General features: G+C 39.8%; 2 protein-coding genes and 1 long non-coding RNA gene across 4 annotated transcripts in view; 2 read left to right on the forward strand and 1 right to left on the reverse strand.

The window, feature by feature from the left end:
* LOC121693116 (neuropilin-1a-like) overlaps positions 1–4,060 on the forward strand; it is a 40,382-nt gene extending 36,322 nt beyond the window's left edge. The window contains 4 exon segments of the mRNA XM_042072313.1: positions 842–1,257; positions 1,874–1,970; positions 2,350–2,430; positions 2,938–4,060. Of these exon segments, the coding sequence (XP_041928247.1) occupies positions 842–1,257; positions 1,874–1,970; positions 2,350–2,430; positions 2,938–3,269 (926 nt within the window). The 3' untranslated portion in view covers positions 3,270–4,060.
* An 8,924-nt stretch (positions 4,061–12,984) lies between these two features.
* On the reverse strand, positions 12,985–19,738 carry LOC121693348. The gene is made up of 4 exons (XR_006025472.1): positions 19,680–19,738; positions 13,974–14,219; positions 13,288–13,498; positions 12,985–13,162 (listed from the first exon to the last, which is right to left on the reverse strand). It is a non-coding gene; the product is annotated as an uncharacterized LOC121693348 (long non-coding RNA).
* LOC121693344 (integrin beta-1-like) overlaps positions 16,896–26,777 on the forward strand; it is a 38,419-nt gene continuing 28,537 nt past the window's right edge. Inside the window, exons 1-7 of one of the 2 annotated variants that reach the window (XM_042072709.1) lie at positions 16,896–16,998; positions 17,873–17,953; positions 18,246–18,350; positions 18,722–18,838; positions 24,103–24,167; positions 24,349–24,397; positions 25,324–25,427. The gene's annotated coding sequence lies outside the window, so the exon portion shown is untranslated. Of the gene's footprint in view, positions 16,999–17,872; positions 17,954–18,245; positions 18,351–18,721; positions 18,839–19,974; positions 20,127–24,102; positions 24,168–24,348; positions 24,398–25,323; positions 25,428–26,777 lie in introns of those variants that run through there. The other variant, XM_042072710.1, reaches the window with a different exon arrangement.

The raw sequence follows: 26,777 nt of genomic DNA on the forward strand, positions 1-26,777 counted from the left end.
ATTTTCCGGCACGAAAATGTTATAGTTTCCACGGAGATTGTTCAACAGCTGTACTAGCTGCCTTTGCCGCGATGCCGTTAGTTAACCCACCAGTAAAGCTTAATGATCTTATCATTCATCTTACCTTAATAATATTCACGGAAATTATCAAGGTAGCAAGTAAAGCATGTTATATACATGAACTGAACAATACTAGTTGGCAAGTTAGAGATGATCCTGACTGTCATCAGTGCACCAACGTTTTAGTAAACCGAACCGAAGCTCATAGGCTAACAAGACATCCACATGAATTCTTAACGTTAGCCTACGTGAAGCACACAATAATACGGCATGTTTCTGATAGGCCTATTTGAAGAGTAAGCATATTAACAGAGAGGTTTTATTTTGAATTGTCAAAAGTAGTTAATATACTTCATTTATCAGCATCAATTCAGTTAATAATATGGTTAAGGTATAGTCAGATGTCCCTTAGGTTTTTCCCCTTAGTTAGACTACTAAGGTCGTTTGTGCAACAGTTTAAGGGATTTCTTACAAGATAAGGACAAACCCTTAAATACTTAAGGGAAAATGTTAAGGAAACCTTAAGGAGAAAACTTAAGGGTGTTTGTGCAACCATTTTTATTTTAAGGGACCCTTAAATCAGATTTTAAGGGAAAAACTTAACTTAAGGTGCTTTGTGCAACCGGCCACAGACCCTTATCTGGCCCACTGTTGCCCAGCAGCCACTTTAACAGATCTAAACACAGTGTGTGTGTGTGTGTGTGTGTGTGTACATGTGTGTGTGTGTGTGCGTGTGTGTGTGTGTGTGTGTGCGTGTGTGTGTGTGTTTTGATTTTTGCAGGAAGTCCCGGAATATTCATCTATGCAGCTCCGTCTTCAGACAGCCTGGAGAGAGAGACAGAACTGGGCTCGGAGGGAGAGAAAGAATGGCAGGAAGAGAGGATAATAGAGGGAGAGAAAGAATGGCAGGAAGAGAGGATGAGTGCACGCCTGGCAGGTCCAGTGCTGACGGCACCGGTGTCTGAGATGTGTGTGTCCTTCTGGTACAATACGGGCAAAGCGCACACACACTCTGACTCCCTGCAGCTGAAGCTTCGGAGGCTGAGAGAGCGGGAGGTGGAGGAGGAAGAGGAGGAGGAAGAGGAGGGGGAGCAGGAGATGGAGATGGAGAGTCTCCTGTGGATGGTTGGGGGGGAACAGATGCCACGCTGGAGAGAGGGACGTGTGCTGCTGCCCTCTGCCAACACCTCCTATCAGGTTATAAACCCTTTATTACACTCTCCTATCAGGTTATAAACCCTTTATTACATTCTCCTATCAGGTTATAAAGCCTTTATTAAGGTTATAAAGCCTTTATTGCACTCTCCTATCAGGTCATAAAGCCTTTATTAAGGTTATAAAGCCTTTATTACACTCCTATCAGGTTATGAAGCCTTTATTAAGGTTATAAAGCCTTTATTACACTCCTATCAGGTTATGAAGCCTTTATTAAGGTTATAAAGCCTTTATTACACTCCTATCAGGTTATGAAGCCTTTATTACAGCATTTATTTCATTCTCCTATCAGGTTATAAAGCCTTTATTGCACTCTCCTATCAGGTTATGAAGCCTTTATTACACTCTCCTATCTTTATTACACTCTCCTATCAGGTTATAAAGCCTTTATTATGTGTGTATCTGTGTGTGTACAGGTGGTGTTTGAGTTTAAGTGTGTATCTGTGTGTGTGTGTGTGTGTACAGGTGGTGTTTGAGTTTAAGTGTGTATCTGTGTGTGTGTGTGTACAGGTGGTGTTTGAGTTTAAGTGTGTATCTGTGTGTGTACAGGTGGTGTTTGAGTTTAAGTGTGTATCTCTGTGTGTGTATGTTTGTACAGGTGGTGTTTGAGGCTGTGATTGGCAGCCATAGCTCAGGTGGCCTGGCTCTGGATGATATAAAGATTCTGGATCAGATCAGCCCTGCAGAGTGTAAAGGTGAGTATCTATAGTGTGTGAGAGAGAGAGAGAGAGGGAGAGAGACAGAGTATGTAGTGTGTGTGTGTGTGTGTGTGAGAGAGAGAGAGAGAGAGAGAGGGAGAGTATGTATAGTGTGTGTATGTGAGAGAGAGAGAATGTATGTATGTATCTGTGTGTGTTGCCATTGATGCTCATAAACTCATATTCTGTAGTATTCTGCTGGCTGGTTTAGTAGGACGAAAGCAACCAGTAAAGAAAGTCATCTCTAAGGTTTTAAGCATGCAGCCACTGTGATCAGTAAACTATAATATGTGTGAAGATCAAAAATAACATAGGAATATGTGTTTTTCCCTATGTGTGTGTGTGTGCGTGTGCGTATGTGTGTGTGTTGTCCTAGACCCTGAAGATAAGCCCCTGTCGACATCCTCTTCCCCTGAGGTTCTGTCCTTGTCCACCACTCCTGGGGTCCTCTTCTTCAGTAAGTCAAAGCAGCTAAGTCTTAGAGAAGCTAACTCTCAGAACAGCTAAGTCCCAGAACAGCTAAGTCTCAGAGCGGCTAACTCTCAGAGCAGCTAACTCTCAGAGAAGCTAACTCTCAGAGCAGCTAACTCTCAGAGAAGCTAACTCTCAGAGAAGCTAACTGTCAGAGCAGCTAAGTCCCAGAACAGCTAATTCTTAGAACAGCTAACTGTAAGATCAGTTAATCTTTACAGCAGCTACTCTCAGAGCAGCTAATCCTCAGTGCAGTTAGCTCTAGTCTGGTCAGTTTCCTTGTTTTGTGATCGGCATTAAACTATCTCTGCAGGAGTAGCCTGCTGCACTTGTGGGACAGAAATGATCTCCCACTTCTTTAAATTCACATTGTGCTCAGGGGCTGGCTTGACTGGTGTTCTTTTACTTTAAGAGTGACATTCTCAGACCCAATGCTGTATGAAATCTAAAGTCTCTCCCCCCCCCCCTCCACACACACACACCCCCTCTCCAGCCTTTCCTACAGATTCCCCAGTAACCGGCATGAGCAGTGGGCTAGGTTCCGGTTCGTCTGGTTCTAACGGCGCCTCTGTGGGTTCTGGAATGGTTCTGCGTTCCCTGGACCCCATCCTGATCACTATCATCGCCATGAGCGCTCTGGGGGTTCTGCTGGGGGCTGTCTGTGGGGTTCTGTTGTACTGCGCGTGTGGACAGCCTACAGACGGTACTGGTACCGAGGGACAGGGCTCGGAACCGCCACGGAACATCTCGGCCATGAAGAGCTACAACTTTGAGCTGGTGAAGAAGGAGAAACTGAACTCACAGAAGTCTTTCATGGAGGTGTGAGGATGCAAGGGGATTCACACACACACACACACACATACACGCACACAGATTGAAAAGGTGGGACAAAATATGTCACACACACTGCCACGTCCAGGCATACGCATACATAAACATACACATCAACACACACCACCACGTCCAGGCATACATAAACATACACATCAACACACAATTGAACAAAGAGACAGAGACTCTTGGGTGAAGTTGTTTGGAGAGCAATGATAACTCCTGCAGGACGTCACTCACGGATTCCATTGAGAGACACAGGGCTGTCACACAGAAACCTTTTAACTGGACATCTGATGGACCTGTCAGACAGACAGGATGCAGAACAGGACATCTGATGGACCTGTCAGACAGACAGGATATTGGACAGAGCTTCTTTGGGGTCTTCTTTAGCGCGTTTTATAGCAGAACAGGACAGGAGGACATTGCAGGACAGGAGGACATTGGACATGAAGTGTTTCATGAAGTGTTTGTGTAGAATTCCTCTGCAGAGTGGACACATTGAGTGGACATGTGTGTGGGACTCAGTAGAACTGCACTATTGGAGGTCGTGCAGAAGATTGTGCCAAGTGTACAGTTCAAGAAGGTGTGTGTGTGTGTGGGAATGTGGTGTGAACTGCTACTTGTTTCCTCTCAGCGGATTCTGCTGCTTTGGCCTGCGGGTGTGTGTGTGTGTGTGTGTATGTGTCCACTCTAAAAAATGCTGGGTTAAAACAACCCAAATTCAAACCAAGTTCTGGGTTATTAACTAGCAATGCAATGAAATAAAACAAGTTTGATATTTATTTGACAGTTTACCGGAACTTTTATTTAGTAAGGGGGGAAAAAAACAGCTTTTAGAATACTGAACTTCATGTCGAGTGTAAGACTGTCATGATTCATGAGCAAAAATCAACGAATTATGTGGATGAATAAAATCCATCAGGAGACAAAACGTAAGCGCAACACACTTTTAAACTATGGCCAGAGACTTTCTAATGAGGAGACAGCACTCGAAGAATCTCCCATAGAAATGCATGAGGTTAGTTTGTAATGCAAACATGGCAGTCGTCTACACATATTCCACCGCAAAAAGTTGACATGTGAATACCATGTCAATCATGCCAATCATGTACGTTGTGAATACATCATGCCAATCATGTGTTGTGATCTCACTGTCCTAAATGTCTTACCCAGCGAGCTTGGTTACAGAAACAACCCCACAAGATGACCCAACAGCCTCAGCCCAGCGTTTGGGTTGAAAATATAACCCAGAATTCTTTAGAGTGTGTGTGTGTGTGTGTGTGTCATTTTGGTGGAAATCATACTCAATACTGCAGCTGCCCTAGCAACACACATGGCCGGGGCAATGAATGACATGACACATCTTTGTGTGTGCGTCTGTGTGTGTGTATTTATGTTCCCATAGGTGTTTCTGTAAATGTATGACATGGGTCAGTGTGTGTGTGCGCGCATGTGTGTGTGTGTGTGTGTGTGCATCCTTACAGTGCCTTTTTAAAACAAATATTTTGGTTGTCTTTTTATCACCTATTTGTTGCATTGTAATGCTTCACTTCTACATTGTTCTTACACTGCACACACACACACACACACACACACACACACACACACACACACACACAGGCTGACCTCACCATGTTACTGAAGAGAACACAGACTCCCAGTCTAACACACTCACACACACACACACAGGCGGACCTCACCATGTTACTGAACAGAACACTCATGTCCCCGTCTAACACACACTCACACACACACACTCACACACACTCACTCACTCACACACACACACACACACACACACACACTCACAGTCACACTCACACACACACACACACACACAGACACACACTCTACAGGAATATTTAACCTAAACCCCGAGCTGAACTTTGACTTGTTCTACCTGCTTTTGTACTCCTTCTTTGTGAGCTTTATGTCTGCCACCGAAAGCTGGAATAATCACATGGAGGGTGTGTGTGTGTGTGTGTGTGTGTGGGTGGTCTTCTGAAGCTGAATGTTGTCGTTTCACTTGTCCAGAAGGACGTGATTGTTTTGATTATCGGCGATTATCTACAGGGTAATGCGATGGTTGTGAATGTCACATGTTGGGTGTTCTTAAGACTGGTGAGAGAGCGCCCTCCTCTGGCAGGAGAGAGTCATCACTGATCACCTTAATAAGATGGAGGGTCACTGTCTACGTTAACTCGACTATTTTACTGTCACTCAATGACTATCTGAATGCTGACTGGATGGCTACCTCACCATAGGCGGGGTTTGTTACCGCATGGGTAAAACAGGACGGACGGCAAAGTATGAAGGAGTGTTTCAAAGACTCACAGATAGGACACACAAACACACACACTGACAACACACTTTAGTTTACAACATAGGGACACACACACATACACACACTAACTAACAATTACACACCTTAGTTTCAGACACACAAATACAATCACACACACACACACAGTCACTTGCACATGAACTCACACACATTCACACGTGTACTTATTACCTACTTACTCTCTCTTACACACACACACTCACACAGACTTTGATGTACCCACACTGGAGTATACACAAATCCATGCTCGCACACACACACACAACTCGGATCACACACAGATGCACAAAGCATAGAGCTGACAGACAGCTGCACTGATGAACACACACACACGTCTACACAGGCACGCTGTATACACACATAAAAACACACACACACATCTACACAGGCACGCTGTACACACACATAAAAACACACACACACCTATCTACACAGGCACGCTGTACACACACATAAAAACACACACACACATCTACACAGGCACGCTGTACACACACATAAAAACACACACACACCTATCTACACAGGCACGCTGTACACACACATAAAAACACACACACATGTCTACACAGGCACGCTGTACACACACATAAAAACACACACACACGTCTACACAGGCACGCTGTATACACACATTGCCATGTACAACCTGACATGAAAGCACACACATTCTCTCTCCCTCACACCTGCATACACAGACACACACAAGCAGGCACATTCATACACACTTACAAATACTGCATGTGTGCACAGATTCTCTCTCTCTCACACACACACACACACACACACATGTCTACATCTTCCTACAGCTGTCTGTCTCTAGCAGTAACTACTACGACATTCCAAATTAACAAATAAATGTTTTTATTTAGATGATGTGTACAAATGTGTCCTTTGATCCTCTCAAGGTCGTCCATTCGAAGACGCTCACCAATATGGGAGACCAATACTAATTTGGTGTTTTAGTATTTAAATATGACATTTGGGCCAATATTCAGTTTTAACAGAAACACTTCACGTAAGTATTTTCTCAAATATTTAGCATAATAATGGAAGAGTTTGGATCGATATGGGACTTGGTGGTTTAAACAACTGACTAAATAATTAAATATCTGGTTTTCCAAGCATTTGTTTGTGATTCTGATCATAGAAAAATTTAGTTCAAATATTAGTTCAAATATTCCATGTTATTTTTTCAGCATTTTCAGTTCATATTGAACTGTTCTTTCTCAATCACAGGAAAATAATAATTCCATTACTACGATTTTAATAATTAACTAGAAAAGCATTTCCTGAAGAAAATACAGTGCATGAAAATGCAAAATATATTATGTAAAATATCATACAGAGTAAAAACAAACTATATTGGTTGCTAGGTAGATGAAGTTTAAAGTTGGAATGACTGAACAGTTAAATAGGTGGATAGTTTATATAGTTAAATACTTAGCTAACTTAGCTAATCATTTTTAGCAGTTTTGCTGAAAATGCTAACTAGCATGTTAACTATGCTAACCATGTTACTTAGCTAACTTAGCTAATCATTTTTAGCAGTTTTGCTAAAAATGCTAAAAATGTTAGCGATGCTAACATGCTAACCATGCTAACTAGCTACAGTGGGTAGGAGTCATAGTTGATGACAAGTAACAGTTACAATGGCTGAACAGTTAAAAAGTTCAGTAGTTTAAAGGGTTAAATTGTTTAACAGTGAAATATTGTAGTGAGGACTTTTATTTTGAAACAGTTTTTGGCAGAGGAAGCAGTTGAACAGGATGTGTAGTCTTAATAGGGCCAGTTTGTATGCTTAAAGCCTGAGACTGGCAGTTGATCCAGGTGGCCTGAAAACCTGCCATAGGATTTTGAGTAGTTTTTAATTAATAGTTTAAAAAGTATAAAAGTTACAAAGATGAAAAATACAAAGCCCACATGTCCTAAGTAAGACCTACGCAACGCAGTTTGAATGAAGTTTCTACGTTAAACAGTTGAAGCTGCATTAAATGCGTTAGAAGAAGAAGAAGAAGAAGAAGAAGAAGAAGAAGAAGAAAAAGCCTTGGAATAACAGTACAGTGCATTTTCATGCACTGTAATAAGAAGAAGCCTAGGAAGAACAGTACAGTGCATTTTCATGCACTGTAATAATATTTCCATTTCTACAATTTTTTTTTTAGATAATCCACCGCTTTGTTGTTTGAAGTACCTTTGAGAGAAATGAGAGACATAGTATTTCTGACAGATCCTCATCATTCAAAAGACATTCAGAAGTACTCTGGTCCGGTGGCAGGCAATTGGCCTCATTCACCAACCGTTCTTACGAAGAAATTTGTTCTTAAAACCCACTTACGCAGTTTTTACGAAGATTATGGTATTAACCCTCTAGGCGCCACTGTCGAGTTTACTCGACAAGATGCGGTACTGAATAAAACGGCCGATTTAGTCAAATAGGGTGTCATATTTCGTTCGACATCCACTCCACTAGGTGGCAGACATGTCATACGTCATCCCCGAGTCCGAAAAAGGTCATGGTTTAAACAAAACTTTTGAGCTACAGCGCATTGAATCAGTGCGTGCAATACCGGAGCTAGTGTGCGTGTCAGCCACTTAGTCAGAGCGATATTGTCAACGTTAGCGAGTATTTGCATTAGATTATCGTCTAATGGCATCAAAAAAGTTTACCTGAAATGAAGTGTTGGGTCTTCTATTCGCGGACCCTGATTCTGAAGGGGAATATCTGCCTTCAGGAAATGACGGTGATTCGTTTAGTGAGGCTTCAGATGCGTCCCTGCCTTCAATGATGCAGCTGGACAAAGTGAGAGTTTACTCCATAGTTTAGCTTACACCAAGCACAAACGTTGAATCGTTTGCCCAATGTCACTGGTGGGAATAATGTTTCACGGGTTCGGAGTGTTCATCGGGAAGTTAGCAGGGTGTTAGTGGTGTGGCGAACAAGGCTGGAGGTAGCCTAATAGCGCTAGCTTCTGTCTTTTGCCTCTCCACAATCGCGGCGACAGTAACGTGGTGGAGCCTTTGTCTAATGCGACTGGGTATGTTAGACGAGGTCAAAGTGCTCATAGGAGAGTTAGGGGGAAACGTAGTGGCAGTGTGGGGAGTCGCAATGAGAATGACAGTAGGCCTAGTCCGAGCTGCGCAAATTCTCTCCACTCGGCGCGCGCGAGGCAGATCTGGCCATGCTGTTCGCATGGTGGAGGTGGTGACACGCTCTCTCCCTCTCCCTCTCCCACACACACACACACACACATTAGGTCATGCATAGTCTATCACAAGATGATGGGAATGCCGGCCCTGTATGGATAGGGATAGGGAGTCATTATCTCTATAGCAAAAGGCCTGCTACATAAAAAAAACAATGTCAGCCATTTATTAGTAATGATTTACACTGTTGATTTGCGATCTATTTCCCTGATCATTTAGGACATACACTATGTGTTCCTTTTTGTGTGTTCATGTCCTTGTGATGTGTGTCTTTGTCAGCTAAGAAAAAAAAACATCAACAAAAACAACAAAAAGAAAAAAAATACTAACATTGTCTCTTGTCTTGTCTCGTCATCTCACTCCTGATCTGTGCCTTGCCGTGGCAAATGAGCTTTTGAACTAAACAGGTCTTGTCTACTTGTGTTTGTGTGTCATCTGAATAATCTATATGTGCCCCATACATGGAATCAGAGTGCCTACTGTATGTAGTAAATGGAAAATCTCTACAGCAAAAGGCCAGTCTACCGCTACATGCATTTGGTTTGTTTTGGCCATTTATTAGTAATGATTTACACAGTTTGTTCACTACTTACCTGAGCATTCAGTATTGTGCAATATAGCATACAGAAGGTGAGGGACATTTTGGGGGGAAAGAAGTGGTGCATTTTATCATTCAAACATGCAACTTTTCATGAAAATTCTATAATCCAAGATGGCCGCCACCATATGACGTCATAATATGCAAATTAGATATAAACATTTAATCTCTACATAAACTTTGGGTCATCCTTAATATTTCTCTAATTTACAGAAAGTCTCTATCTCTTATCACTTTTAAGATATAGCCTTTTGAAATGAAGATGCCAAAATTGATCGTTTCGGAAAAAAACCTCTGGCGCCTAAAGGGTTAAGTATAAGTATATATACTCTTTTGATCCCGTGAGGGAAATTTGGTCTCTGCATTTATCCCACACACTAATCCCGGCGCACTGAGCTGCTTGCAACAACAGCGGCGCTCGGGGAGCAGTGAGTGGTTAGGTGCCTTGCTCAAGGGAACTTCAGCCGTGCCTACTGGTCGGGGTTCGAACCAGCAACCCTCCGGTAACAAGTCCGAAACGCTAACCAGTAGGCCACGGCTGCCCCTAAATGGCTTCTAGAAGAGTAGAGATTAATCAACATTTCATCCATGTCCATTCATCATGTTCTGAAGCTCCTCTAGAGCGCAACAGGTAAGGATATTCACCAATGTTGTCTTGTTCTTAGGTAAGAACAGAATCTACGAACACTCAAGAACACTCTTAAGCACATTTGAGAACTGACTTGTTTGTAAAAAATCAATGGTTATTGCATTTTCATCATATCTGCAGGTGTAATATATAATAGAATTTAAATAACAACTACCGGTATATATTTTATAATTTAGGATATTTTTGAATGAAAATATTATAATTATTTTTTTAATAAAATAAATTCCACTATTTTACAAAGCATTAATGTATTTTAGAATAAATAATTAACACAACAAAAAACACGTTTTCACTTTTATTACTAGCTACTAAATATAACGACTCATTTACTGTTCAATTCCTGCAGCAGTGCTTTCACTTCAAAGTGTGTCATATACGGTAATCACAATTGTCTTGCTCATGTAGTTTATAATATATGGTACAAATGAAAGCTGGTGCCTCAGCCTCAATTTTGAGTGCACACGGCCCTGTAGTATCATGACCTTTTAGGGTGTTTACCTCTACTAATTAAGAACAATTGGCACGCCCCGTCAACTTAAGAAGAAATGGGATTCAGCATGATAAGAACAAAACTGCAATGATTCTAAGAAGAATCATTGCAGTTCTAGGGTCCAATATGTGGGCTAGGCTAAGATATTTTAATCAACCCGACGCACGAATATTAATTAGGACAGAATTATACCCGACCCGCGATCCGACCCGGTTATTTACAAAATGTGTGCTTTTGGTTATAGCCTGCATGCATGTAGGCCATTTCGAAAACAGAAATGGTGAGGCAAGGTAGGCAAGAGAGATACATTGCTGGTCAAAACATTAGTGTAAGAACAGGTTTATATGCTGAATCAAGCACAAAGCTTTACTAAAGCACATCCACTGTTTAAAGTCACAAACACAACGAACTAAGGTAACTTTTATGCATGCGCGAACCTATACATACCAGTAGATATGGCTGTGTAGTCTGTGCCATAACATTTATTCCTGCAGGCTGCCCATTTTGGCTGTCATACTTTTAAATGGCTTCGCAAGAAGTAGGCCTACATAGACCATAACTTGTACTGTCCAATATGGCCTACATAGACCATAACTTGTACTGTCCAATATGTGGGCTAGGCTAAGGGTCCAACATAGGCTAAGGGTCCAATATGTGGTCGAGGCTAAGGGTCCAACATGTGGGCTAGGCTAAGGGTCCAATATGTGGGCTAGGCTAAGGGTCCAACGTAGGCTAAGGGTCCAACATGTGGGCTAGGCTAAGGGTCCAACGTAGGCTAAGGGTCCAATATGTGGGCTAGGCTAAGGGTCCAACATAGGCTAAGGGTCCAATATGTGGTCGAGGCTAAGGGTCCAATATGTGGGCTAGGCTAAGGGTCCAATATGTGGTCGAGGCTAAGGGTCCAATATGTGGGCTAGGCTAAGGGTCCAACATGTGGGCTAGGCTAAGGGTCCAATATGTGGTCGAGGCTAAGGGTCCAACATGTGGGCTAGGCTAAGGGTCCAATATGTGGGCTAGGCTAAGGGTCCAATATGTGGGCTAGGCTAATGGTCCAACATGTGGGCTAGGCTAAGGGTCCAACATGTGGGCTAGGCTAAGGGTCCAACATGTGGGCTAGGCTAAGGGTCCAATATGTGGGCTAGGCTATGGGTCCCGTGTGTCTGCCAATGTGTCCTTGACTGGAAAATGCCCGACAACCTGGCAACACCTCTGGTTACCCATACGGAAAAAAACTGGAAAAAACATATAAGAATGTACCACTACCTCAGTAGTAAATCTTTATATAAGGATAATATGTGCAATATATGGTTTACTCCTGAAAGTGGCCCCTTTTGCATTTTTCTCATACAACTATATTATGAGAAACAAGTATTCATAAAGTGAACATTGTGTATGACATTTATAGGTAATGTGCATGATAAACTATAGTTTCTTTAAATGTTCCATGTAATGTTCGTAGTTTTTAATTATATGTTGCAGTTTAAAATGTGTATGCTTTTTATATGTAAATCAACCCAATTATATATGTTTTTTGTTTGAAGTGTGTATTCAATGTAAAAGGAATCTATGATGTCTTTCTATGATTCTTATATGTTCCATGTAATGTTTGTAGTTTTTAATCATATGTTGCAGTTTAAAATGTGTATGACTTTTATATGTAAATCAACACAATTATATATGTTTTTTGTTTGTAGTGTGTATTTACTGTAAAAGGAATTTATGATGTCTTTCTATGTTTCTTATATGTTCCATGTAATGTTTGTCATTTTTAATTATATGTTGCAGTTTAAAATGTGTATGACTTTTATATGTAAATCAACACAATTATATATGTTTTTTGTTTGTAGTGTGTATTTACTGTAAAAGGAATCTATGACGTCTTTCTATGTTTCTTATATGTTCCATGTAATGTTTGTCATTTTTAATTATATGTTGCAGTTTAAAATGTGCATGACTTTTATATGTAAATCAACACAATTATATGTTTTTTGTTTGAAGTGTGTAATTACTGTAAAGGAAATCTATGACGTCTTTCTATGTTTCTTATATGTTCCATGTAATGTTTGTCATTTTTAATTATATGTTGCAGTTTAAAATGTGTATGACTTTTATATGTAAAGGAAATCTATGATGTCTTTCTATGTTTTTTATATGTCAACCAATTTAAAATTACTGTCACTATAAAAAAAACATAGTTTTTCTTTTTGACTTCTGTACACAATTCTGTACACTTTTAAACTGCTAGAGCAGACATGGTTAACCTGCAATTATTAATTCCTGCCATGTAGTGGTATATGTCAATCTAGATCTGTAATATAGAAAACATAGGCCTAGACGTTTCACAGATGTAAACATTCAGCTTTTTTATTAAGTGAAAACAAACAGCTATACAAACTACAGTAGCTGTATTACTTTAGATTACAATTAACATGCCAATCTCACTAACATGCCCTCAACACTAATTAAATGGGCTCCAAAGGCAGAAGTTTAACTGTGAGGTGTGGAGGTTTTACTTTTAGATCTGAGCTCGGTAATCTTGGCATTGATCGTGGTTCCATGGACAGTGGAGTCCCTGGAAACCTCTCAAGAGTTGCACCTACACATGAAACAAACACAGAAAAATGCAAACATGTACTATAGTAGGCTGTTGTCAGGAGATACAGAATAGTGCACTGAATAGTGAATATGAACATAAAAGCTTTCATAAAGCTGAAAACCTACTGTAAATGGCATCCAATTTATTTTTGTCCAGTGGTAGACGAGTATCTCCTCCACTTCTTTTGGTCCCCCGAAGATTGCTCACCAGTAATATTTCCAATGGGAAGACTGCAGTGAGGAGATGCCTCACAAACACAGTGGCTGAATTTGAATTGAGGGCATAGGCCCATGCTAGTTTGTCAATCATGACTCCAGTCCCAGGATGAATCTCCACCTGTTTAGATAAGGACCCAAGGAGAGCATCTCAACATATGTGAAGCAATATTCCTGATTAAAAGCATTCTAGAGTCTATTTGAGCATGGGAACGAGTCAAACTTTTGTTCAAAAGTGATTTTAAACGCATAGCAGCATTTTCTAGTTTGATGGATGGAAGCATTCACAGCACTTTAGCTTGCAATGAACACTCTATGAACAGATCGTAGGATGCATTCAGTCGCAATTTAACCACTAACAAGGCTCAATATAGAATCATACTTCATCAGTTGTATTACATTAAGTGTACACAAAGTTAATTTAAAAAGAATGTTTATGAAGACTCTGTTCAAATGGACCCTAGAATGATTTTTTCCCAGAATATTGCTTTAAGATACTGTATAAAGGGTTAGACATACTCATTGCAAGGACGTCTCACATACAGTACATCTATTTTCTATCTTAAGTATTTATTTATTCTTTGAAAATAGATTACCTTAGATGGCTGGGAGACAGTTGGTGATGGAATGGGGGAGATGCAGATGTGGCTGTAGAGAGCCTAGAACTTGGGGACTTATCAGGGGTGGGCCCTGAACTGGATGTTGACCGAGGAGAACCTTGCAAGGTCAGCCTTGGTGTGCTAGTCTTAGGAGGTGTAATTGAATCCATTATTTTGTTCATGCCATATAGGAGTCCTGGCACATCTAGTTGCAGAACAAGACAGGAACAGAACAGAAACACACTGGAAAAAAGTGTTAATATAAGTGTTAATATAACAGAATTTTACTGTTTATTTTACAGATTTTGTCTGTATTTTTAAAATACCATTTAATTTACAAAAAGAGACTGTGATTTTACATGTCAAATGTAAACTAACATGAAATCACTGTAACTGTGAAAACACACAATATTCCTGTTCTTTTACAAAAAAAACCTATTAGAAATCCATATATTTATTGTTAAAATACGTTCACAAATATATCATAATTTCACAAATATTTGCCTGTTATTTAAGGGAATAAACTGTAAAATTCAACTTTAAAACTCTAAAAAAAGTAGAAAATCATTTAAAGTTACTGAGAAATTAAAAGCAATAACAATTTAATTAGTAATTTTACTATAATTTCTTTCTTAAGTGACTTATGTTTTCATTGAAAATAACTACAATTACTGTAATTTCCTAGATGGTAACATTTATTAACATTATAGGCTATTCATTTATATTGAAAGGACATCTAAACAGACATAGGGAAAGTGAAGGAGGCCAATACCAGGATAAAACCACATAAACTAGGCTGTATGCTTTTCATCTGTTTCCTTAACCTAGCCTACCATTTAAAAGCATTACATTCTGTCAGAACAGATCTTATGAAAGAGCATTAACCCTCTAGGCGCCACTGTCGAGTTTACTCGACAAGATGCGGTACTGAATAAAACGGCCGATTTAGTCAAATAGGGTGTCATATTTCGTTCGACATCCACTCCACTAGGTGGCAAACATGTCATACGTCATCCCCGAGTCCGAAAAAGGTCATGGTTTAAACAAAAGTTTTGAGCTACAGCGTATTGAATTAGTGCGTGCAATACCGGAGCTAGTGTGCGTGTGAGCCACTTAGTCAGAGCGATATTGTCAACGTTAGCGAGTATTTGCATTAGATTATCGTCTAATGGCATCAAAAAAGTTTACCTGAAATGAAGTGTTGGGTCTTCTATTCGCGGACCCTGATTCTGAAGGGGAATATCTGCCTTCAGGAAATGACGGTGATTCGTTTAGTGAGGCTTCAGATGCGTCCCTGCCTTCAATGATGCAGCTGGACAAAGTGAGAGTTTACTCCATAGTTTAGCTTACACCAAGCACAAACGTTGAATCGTTTGCCCAATGTCACTGGTGGGAATAATGTTTCACGGGTTCGGAGTGTTCATCGGGAAGTTAGCAGGGTGTTAGTGGTGTGGCGAACAAGGCTGGAGGTAGCCTAATAGCGCTAGCTTCTGTCTTTTGCCTCTCCACAATCGCGGCGACAGTAACGTGGTGGAGCCTTTGTCTAATGCGACTGGGTATGTTAGACGAGGTCGAAGTGCTCATAGGAGAGTTAGGGGGGAACGTAGTGGCAGTGTGGGGAGTCGCAATGAGAATGACAGTAGGCCTAGTCCGAGCTGCGCAAATTCTCTCCACTCGACGCGCGCGAGGCAGATCTGGCCATGCTGCTCGCATGGTGGAGGTGGTGACACGCTCTCTCCCTCTCCCTCTCCCCCCCACACACACACACACACACATTAGGTCATGCATAGTCTATCACAAGATGATGGGAATGCCGGCCCTGTATGGATAGGGAGTCATTATCTCTACAACAAAAGGCCTGCTACATAAAAAAAAAAAATGTCAGCCATTTATTAGTAATGATTTACACTGTTGATTTGCTATCTATTTCCCTGATCATTTAGGACATACACTATGTGTTCCTTTTTGTGTGTTCATGTCCTTGTGATGTGTGTGTCTTTGTCAGCTAAGAAAAAAAAACATCAACAAAAACAACAAAAAGAAAAAAAATACTAACATTGTCTCTTGTCTTGTCTCGTCATCTCACTCCTGATCTGTGCCTTGCCGTGGCAAATGAGCTTTTGAACTAAACAGGTCTTGTCTACTTGTGTTTGTGTGTCATCTGAATAATCTATATGTGCCCCATACATGGAATCAGAGTGCCTACTGTATGTAGTAAATGGAAAATCTCTACAGCAAAAGGCCAGTCTACTGCTACATGCATTTGGTTTGTTTCGGCCATTTATTAGTAATGATTTACACAGTTTGTTCACTACTTACTATTTACCTGAGCATTCAGTATTGTGCAATATAGCATACAGAAGGTGAGGGACATTTTGGGGGGAAATAAGTGGTGCATTTTATCATTCAAACATGCGACTTTTCATGAAAATTCTATAATCCAAGATGGCCGCCACCATATGACGTCATAATATGCAAATTAGATATAAACATTTAATCTCTACATAAACTTTGGGTCATCCTTAATATTTCTCTAATTTACAGAAAGTCTCTATCTCTTATCACTTTTAAGATATAGCCTTTTGAAATGAAGATGTCAAAATTGATCGTTTCGGAAAAAAACCTCTGGCGCCTAAAGGGTTAATATGCAACGTCTCCCTGCACACACACGTACACCAAAAAAAAAACGTCTCACGGCACCTGAACCGGAACAACGTGACGACAACAACGCGACATGTCATTGGAGTACATGCTTTGAAAAGCGCGGGTCCCGTTTGGGTTGGTATGGGCAGAGAATGTCCTAATAAGGGACGGGCTGGTATGGGTTGGTCAACGGGATCTGTTTGAGAAGAAGAAGACACCCCATTGGCTGTTGGGAACATCAGTCTTTGACGTTACGCTAAACTAACACTAAACCGGTGTCAACCCAACAACATCGCGCGGCGGTTCCCGTTTGGTCGACTTCGAAGTAAATAGCAGCTAATGCCCGATGTCAAGGCTAGAGGAAGGACGAAGCTAGAAGGTAAGTATCAAACTTACTTAAAGCTGAGTAGCATTGGGTTTATTTACCACCATGCCTCCGAGTTTACTCAGTCGGCACCGAATCCGCTAGCATGTCGACATGTAAGCTAACTATGATGAACAAAAGCACGACTGGCGGCCTCGGCGTCTTCACGTTGTGTAATTATATATTGTGTACTATTTTTATTATCATTGCTAGTGTGTGATGCCAATGAAACACTCTCTTGGGCACGGAATAAATTATTTATTTTTGCCCGTTAACTTCGCTAGTTAGCCAGCTAGCTAGCTAACGTTGGCACAGTAAACTAAACGTGAATGGAACTGCTGGTTATGTTCACTAGCTAGAGTAGGTATAGGACTTTGGTTAAACTTTGCTGAAAGCTGAAATGACATACGTTCAGCAACTGTGTGGTAGTCTACTAGTTTTAGCAAAAATATGTTCGGATAGTTTATTCAGGGCTCCAGAGTGCGACCAAAAATCTGCTTAGTGCGACTAATGTTTTTTCTCTTGTCGCACCAGTGCGCCTCAGTCACATTTTCAATATCTCAAATAGCCTATGTTCCCGCTATTTCTAATAGACCTACGTTATTTACTTAACTAATTCATGCAGCTTTTCTTGCTATGCCCTGCGCACTCTGCCTCTCTCATTCTCCTACGCGAAGTTTCATTATTTTTTAAAAGATGTTTAGATGCTTTAGTTTTGTTTCATCAACGTTGTCACGACCAGCCACTAACGTTAGCTTACCACTTAACAGTGAGCCATTACGTTTGCATTTGTGATCTAACTGACACAGGCGGAGAGAAAGACGAACATTTGTTTACAGCTGCAACAATGAACAATAATCGATTATTACCCCTCTTGCCTTTTCTACAGAACCCAATGTTGAGTCAGCTAACGAGGTGCAGTGGAAAGGCTCTCAGTACAAAAAGGGACACTTTCTGTGTTTAAACCAAGGTGAGGCACTTGAATTCGGACAGATTGAGCTCATGCTTCTGATGCAGGACCAGCATGTGTACTTTATTGTTACACCTCATGACGTGTCTTCTATGCCAGCATTTGCATTGTATGAAGTGAAGCAAGCAAGGCAGAGCATGAAATGTTGGAAGCCTGAGCAGAAACTAGATTATTATCCTTTGCCTGTGTACAAGCTTTGTGGGACAAGAGTAATTTCACTTAAGCATAGCATTGTTGACTCCGAGTAAGTTAAAAGTTAAAATTTGACACTAATGTTGGATATCATGGATAGGAGTTGAGGACCTGGAAGACCTGAGCTACCTGCAGGAGAGTGACCTCCTTTCTTTCCTGAGACCAATTGAAGCCAGGAAACTTCTGTCACTGCTCAGAAAGTCAAGTATGTGTTTCAATTTGTACCATCAACTTTGACATTAGAAAAATGTGCATAGTCAAGATATATTTATTAGGTACACCTGTTCAAATGAATGCAGTCCAATACAGAAGTTATACTATGAATTATACTTCAAAGAATCTTCTCTACATTTTTGTTGATGTTTTCAAAAAGGTGATGACTAAACTATACCTTGTTCATCATTGATTTCATAGTGGGTGTTAGTGGTGGTGTACTCTACTGCATTATATTGCGAAAGGAACATTTTGAAATGTGTCAATTGGCTACTGAGTATTTATGTTGGGTATTAATATACCCAGATTGAGCTATGTGATGTCTGTATGGTTAAGTATTACTACTATCTGTCCTTTATTAAGGCCAACAAGATGTCTTGGACAGTCCTCCAAGCAACCAGAGCAACCAACAGTTCAGAAGAGCCTGTACCAGTACAAGTACAAGTCCAGTAACACAGTCTGACGAGATGCACCTTTCTGGTGAGTATATGCATCTGTTGCACAGAATCACTTTTATGAAGAAATTACAAGCCTCTTTGCGCATTAGCATAACGCGGGAAGGAATTGGGATGGGGGGGGGGGGGGGTGTGTTGCATATCCTTGAAATCGTCTCCTCATTGGCTACACGGACATGGATGTCCCGCTTGGAAGCTCATTCAGAAGCAACCCTATTGGCCCATCAACGTTGGATGACAGATTCATGGCTCGCATGCCTCATTGGCTTAGAATATATTGAAGCCAGCTACAACAATGGACATCATACTCAAAATCGCTGTTTTCCCTCAGAAAAAAAAGTTAACGTTTCGTTTTTTCATTATGCATCTTTTTTGTTTGTGATGGCTTGTACGATTTCTCAATATATTGTCAATGAAACAATGCAGATATTTTACATCTATGGATTCTTACGAACTTCATATGGGGGTAGGGTATTTTAAGACATTTATAGATCTAATAAATATTATTTTTGCATGGAAAGCTTTACCTGTATCGATTGTTGAACCTCAGCTTTCAGCTGGTATATAACATTACTATGGAGCTGCATGATAAGCCGATGTAGGTTCATTTTTGGTGTCTGGGGGGGCACAGTGAGCGTCCCGAATTCGGGACAGGTGCTGCCCATCGAGAGATATAAATAAAATGCACATACATATAAATAAATAAAATGCACATACTGTACAACTGAGCACTGCTCAAGTGCTGAAATGATTAGTAAAAGGGTTCCCAAACTTTGTCAACTTGCAAATCTCTTTTCCAGCCCACCTCTGCCCTCATTAAAGGAACACACCACCCAATGTCAGGAGTAATATATATCTGTTCTTACCTTAACTTTCACGAGTTGAGTCATACCTCTCCCGTGTCTGTACGTGCACTCAAACGCTCTGGTGCACGGCAGACAACATGAAACGTGGCGATTTTCCAAGCGAATAAACAAAGAGAACTACAATGTGTGGCGCAATAGCACTTGGGAGTACTTCGACCTAGTACTTCTCTCCACCACGTTACATTGTAGTTCTCCTGTTTATTCGCCACCAAAAGAAAACTTGCAGTCAGTCCAAAGGTTCTCACACTGATCGCCAGAATTGCAGACTAAGAGTGGAGGGAATAAAAAGTGCTCACAAGTTATGGATACTTTGTCCAAGTTACAGACTGTTGTGGATTAATATCCAGTGAGGTTTCATGTAAGCTATTATGTAGCGTTATCAATTTTGTGGATTACTTGGCCAAGTTATGGATGCCTTGGATAGAGTATGGATTCATTTCCAGTGAGGTTTGACAAAGTTTGTCATCAATGTTTTGGATGTATGGTTAATTGATCCAGGTTATGGAAACCTTGGATAGAGTATGGATTAATTTCCAGTGAGGTTTAATGTAAGTTTGTAATCCATGCATGGTGACGAAGTTATTTATTACTTTTTTTTGTTTGAAAATTATTGTTGTATACTGTTACTTTACATCTAATATAAAATAATATACAGCCTTTTTACATAAAATAATGCCATTAAAACCAACTAATAGCGCATTTCTCTAAATTTAAGCATTATTATTCATATTACAATGTTAATTTACCATCTTTATGGGTAATTTCATTGTTTTAAAACAAAATGTTTAAGTAAATGTTAAAAGCAAATGTAAAATAACTAAATATGCATTTGATGTGATCTAAAAATAAAAGTAAATTATTGCAATTGTAAACCCAAGACAATGTTTTTCAACATTTTTTTACATGTTTTAAAAGATGAATCACATTATTTTATGTACATTTACTGTTATATTACATCAAATATAAATTATTATACAACCTTTTTCCATTAAAAAACAGCTAAGAACAGCACATTTCTTTAAATTTAAGCAGTGTTATTCGTAATAAAACATTTATTTACCATATTTATAGGTAATTTCATTGTTTTAAAATGTGACTGTTTCTAAATAAACATTAAAAACAACATGAAAATAAGGCAAAATCTTGTTAAAATTACAACTACAAACTGTATTTTAATTATGGAAAATAACCGTATTTTTATGAGAAAGTAATTATCTGTTATTTTACAGTATTTTTCTGGCACCCCAGCTGCCAGAAAATTACCGTTTTTTTACGGTCATCACTCCACAAGCTAGCCTACAGTATAGTCACAATACTTCCTACAGTTATTTAGACAAAATGTGTATCTGTGTAGTTGTTAGGGCTGGGCGATATGGACCAAAAGTCATATCCCGATATATTTAGGTTGAATATCAATATACGATATATATCCCGTTATTTTTTTTCCGCAAAGTTAGAGCTGTAAAATGAAATGTTCAGTCAAATATGTTATTGAAAACTCACTACTCAAATAACAATCAAATGTAAACATAAAACTGGAGTGCCTTTTTTTTTAAATCAAAGCTCCGTAAGGTGCACATTTAAATAAAAAAATATCTTAAATAAAAGTAGCCTATAAAATAGATCAATCTTTTTCTGAAATAAATATATTTCTATGAGAAAAGTAGCGTGCAGTTTCACAGCAGTGCAGAGAGGGGAGCAGTGCAGAGAGCTCCGGTCAGCGGCTTGCGTGGAGCAAGGATCACGGCGCAAATTTGAACTATATCGATATATGCGATATGGTCTAATCCCATATCGCATTTTAAAATATATCGATTTATCATTTATATCGATATATCGCCCAGCCCTAGTAGTTGTCTAATGGCTCAATATGAATATGACTCAACTACAGTTCATAAGAAGCAGTGATGCCTTGAAGAACCATTTCCTTCCATTTGGTGTTCTCTTCTTTAAGGTCCTTGACCTCCTGCTTTAACTCCACCAGTGTCTTTCTCAGGTCATGATTGTCAACTGAATGAGGCTGGCCAGGTCCATATGTCTTAAGGAAGTCTTCTGCAGGGTCCGCCCTCACCTTTGACCTCTGGTTGTCAAGATAAACAGAATTGATAGCAATACTTGGTTACCCATAATGTACTGTAGAACTGAATCAGCAGTGTTCAATTTACATATTACCACTGGAAAATATGATGATTACATATACTATTGTAAGATAAAAGTAAATTAATGTCACCTTAACTTTCTTTGGCTCAGTCTCAATATCAGTGGAATCATCTGAATCGCCCCTATATTTTGAGGGGGCCACCGACACCCTTTTGGTCAGCTGTGGTCTTTCCACCTCTTCCAGCAGAGAGTTTAATTTACAGGTGTTTTCAAAGCGGGTACCTAGAGAATAGAGTTTGTCAAACACCATAGATCATTTCAAACAACTAACTACTTTAGTATATGCCAATTATAGTTCATACAGATAAAAAATATTGTTTATGATTGGATGCTAACCAATGCCTTTGAAGTGAGTGTTAATAGTGAGTTAAATAGGACAATTAAGGACAAACCTACCACTAACAAAAAGCACATCTCCTTTATAGTGAGGCCACCCTCCCTTTGGCTTCTTTCCGTGGCGCCACTCAATAAAGGCTGAGTAGGGGGAAATTGGATTTCCATCTTGGTCCATTTTGGAATCATCATAACTCCTTATAGCATCAGTTTTCACATCACTGAACTTCCCTGAATCTTCCCCTTCAATCCACTGTACCACAGCAAACTTTCTCTCCATATTCTTAAAAGATTAAAAGTAAATATATGCATTGTTAGCAATCAGCATAACACCGGCTATAGGCCTAAATGTGAGGAAGTCAAACACCAATCTTCTGCCAAAGGACACTTTAGATCAGTGTTACTCATTGCGCGGCTCACAAGCCACATGCGGCTTGTCAAGCTACTGTATAATTGGTGGCCCGCATGGTAAATTTGGTTTTACTCATTTTGAGTAGGCCTAAACTGTTCGCCAAAGGCCATCATCTCTGGACCCAGCTTGATAAAAACAAAAGTAGGCTCTGATTTAGCCTAGTCTACTATATGACTGCAAGGAGGTGATCTTAAGTTTCGTTCTACTTACAGTATCTATCAACGCCTTTGAATGCAATCCGCTGCCCTGTTTACAAATGCTACAGCGGACTTAAACTGACACCTTGTGGCGATAAGTTGTAATACATTTCACACAGCAGCATGAATCACGGAAAGCACGAATGAAGTGGCCACTTCTAAATGGGACCCACTGTGGTAACAGTCAATCATTTTTTTCAAATGTGCTTCATAATCATACAATATTGCACTACAAAAACGCAAACATCTGAATTATACTTCCCCCTTCACCCAAATACAGTAATGAAGGTGAAAGGAAGTTATTAAGCCTTAATGGTGCTTCCTAAAGGGGGTATTGTCAAATACTAGCCTACTACTACTACTAATACTAAAAATACAGCATGAAGAAAGTCAAGGACATGCATGCCAGCTTCGCTCATCCCAGTATTAAAGTAAATCTGATCTTAAATGAAAATGTATGTGGCTAAATGGCTGTGTTATTTCTTTTTTTGTGGGATGTCCAATTTATATGTAGAAATGCTCATTTGTGAAGGTGACTTAGTATGTTGTCGTAAAAGTGGCTCTCCTTTTGATTTTGCACTGCCAATGTGGCTCTTGTGAAAAAAAATAGTGAGGATCACTGCTTTACATATACATTTTAAGATACATCTCGACAGTGTAGCCTACCGGCTCCCTGCTATAACTTAACTCACAGCTCACTTTCTGTGAGTTCAGCTTTCCTACCAGAGCACCCTCACAAATTATTTGTATTTTTATTTTAAAAAATATGAGCTCAACTACAACAGCAACACGTCTATTAACATTACAAAAGGTAAGATTACTTAGTAATGTAACATTAACTTCGTCTGTGGCAGCTCCATCAGCTAACATTACCATTAAGTTAGCAGGCTACACTGTATGACATTAGGTAGCACTAACTAAAAGTTATGTTAGCTTCAAAGGTGCCGTCTTCTGTAAACGAGGGAATGTTGGAAGCTACAGCCCAACAAAAATAGCTACACGAATGCACAACTATTTTAAGCCAAAACACTCAAATACTGGGTAATTCACTTACTTCTGGTCGATGCAATCCTTGGATTCTCGGCTGGCATCAGTCCTCAATTCAAAAGTTTAGCCAGATCTCGTAGAATTTTGCGAGATCTGGATTCTGGAGTTGCGCCTTTTTTCTCTGCATTCCGCTGTTTTCGTTTCGTTCTTTTCTTACTCGCTGTCCTTGTTCTTGACCTTCCGGGTTTGAATGATAATGGCAAAGACTAGGGCAGTATACTGTACAGTAATTTCTTTTAAAATACAAATGATGAAAAGAAAACGCACTTCTCAGGAGAAAGAAAACGAGTGGCTGAGGAAGAATGTTCCTAAACGTACTCTGAGCAGATGGAAAAAAAGGTTTGTAGCCTACAACCATTTCCTGATGCAGTTAAGGCATTTCTTTTGGCAGCATCCTAATTAATTACTTAATTAATTAATTAATTAATTAGGCCGTACCTGTTTATTTCTTAATTCGAAGTAAATTAATTGATTACCTGTTTAATTCCTAAGTAATTTCGTTACCTGTTTATTTCCTAAGGAAAATCACCAGGGCAGACATTGAGCAACATAGGCCTACTATGCAATATGTAAGTGTAGGCTACCACATTTTTTGTCCTAAATGTTGTGGCCTGTGAAAAAATGTATGGATGATGTTATGACTCTTAGTCTAACTTTGTGAAAATAGGCTACTTGTATTGTTTCAATGTTGCTTTTGTATAGTTATGCATAGCTTCATATCTGCACTAGTTTACCACTGGATTATGGAAATTTATTGAAATGATGGACATAACATTTGGGAAAAAGAGATTTTCTGCAATGTCTGAGAGGCAGCACAAGTGAGACAAAACTAGACCTGTAGCCTAATGTCATTGTAATTGCCCCTATGCCTTTTCTGACCCCCCACCCCCCACCCCACACACACACAGGAAAATTATGAAGATTGTAGTCAAAGAGAGATTGTTGTCAGTTGAGGCATGTGAAAAAAAGAGAGAAGTGTATAGCTGCTTTTTTGAATATTACAAGTCAATAAGACCTGTATAATAATTGGGATTTTGTAAAGTAAAACGTATTTTTACAGCATGTTAGATGTTCACAGTGCTGTGTCAGTGGAATGTTGACAGTGTCAACATGTCTTATGTTTTGTAAGTTTGTTGCAATACAATATTTGCATTACCGTGTTTTCACCATGGTTGACCAACTCAAGCAAGCTCTCTCCTCTCTTCACACACTCTCAATTACACACACACACACACCATCATACTTTTCTCTCATTCTCATACACAAACAACACAGCAATCAAGTTTAAGCAAACAATCATAATTTCCCTTGGGTTTTTTTTATAATTATGTGTTAAAAACAAACTTTCTCCCACACTTGTAAGGATATTGTATGTGGAATTAGTGTCATAGCCCTAGTTCCACTGACCCCTGTGGCGTTGTCCGGAAGCAAAGTCCATGTTTACATGTTGATGCTGACTCGGATATTGACTCAGATGTGTTATTCTGATTGGCAGAGTAAGATTCATGCCAGAATAACTGAGCTCCTGCTGAACTCATCCATTCTCTGCTCATCCTGCTGGACACAGCCCTTCTCTTCTCGTCCTGCTCTTGCTTTGAGGTACTGTGCCACATTTATGCCATACGAAAGATGCATTTACATTTCAGTTTATCTAGATTGATAGATAGAACTGATTGATGAATCTGATTGAAAATTGTCTGGTAATTTCAGGTACATCAAGATTTGAGACTCTGTCAAGCTTTTTACAGTAGTAGTAGTAGTGGGTGATTTGTAGGGGGGGGGGTGGTGGGGATTTCCCCCCCTCTGGTTTTCCTATCCCTACCTCTAAATTATTTTTATCCCCGGTGGGGACAACATTTATCCCCTTCTGCCCCTCATATTGATTAATGCTACTTCATATAAGTAAAGCGCTGCAACGTGAGAACAGTCTAGTAGGCTTGCCTACATAATAATCTGACATCAGAAACGCACCGTCACCATCAGCACTCATGCTGCTGACACAGTGGCTGCGTGATAACTTAATTTGGCCTTGATCGTGCAGGACATTTCAGAATGTCGAGTGTGTAATCCATCATAAATGGCTAGTTTCAATGGAAAAATGTTAGCTGGACAAATGAAAGAAAACGAGAAGGATTCAGTGATATTCAGTCATATTTTAGAACCTTCAAAATTAGAAAACTGATGCAACTGAGATGGAGGACAACTGCACGTAGAGTAGAACGTAGGCCTATTGTCCGAAGGAACTTACATTAAATGAGGAGATATTTGCTGAATGTCACAAAAAGTGTTACAGAAATTGCTTGGCATCGCTTATTCAATGGCTCTCTACCGAAACACCTGTAGTTTGCGGAGGACGAACGAGAAAGCACTCGTTTGATAAATCAGCCAGTAGGCTAGGCATAGTAGACAAATAACTTTCAGAAATAATCTGTACTGCAAAAACGAATGTTGGTGGGTATTTAAACTATCTAGCCGGTGTTTTAACAGCTGCAAGAAATGGAAGCTTCATGGTCTTTATGTTAAACTATCTAGCCGGTGTTTTAACAGCTGCAAGAAATGGAAGCTTCATGGTCTTTATGTTATACAGGTCTTATTGACTTGTAATATTCAAAAAAGCAGCTATACACTTGTCTCTTTTTCACATGCCTCAACTGACAACAATCTCTCTTTGACTACAATCTTCATAATTTTCCTGTGTGTGTGTGGGGGGGGGGTGGGGGGTCAGAAAAGGCATAGGGGCAATTACAATGAAATTAGGCTACAGGTCTAGTTTTGTCTCACTTGTGCCTCTCAGACATTGCAGAAAATGTCTTTTTCCCAAATGTTATGTCCATCATTTCAATAAATTTCCATAATCCAGTGGTAAACTAGTGCAGATATGAAGCTATGCATAACTATACAAAAGCAACATTGAAACAATACAAGTAGCCTATTTTCACAAAGTTAGAC

The sequence above is a fragment of the Alosa sapidissima genome, chromosome 19 (genome assembly GCF_018492685.1).
Source record: "Alosa sapidissima isolate fAloSap1 chromosome 19, fAloSap1.pri, whole genome shotgun sequence".
Classification (NCBI taxonomy): Eukaryota; Metazoa; Chordata; class Actinopteri; order Clupeiformes; family Clupeidae; genus Alosa; species Alosa sapidissima.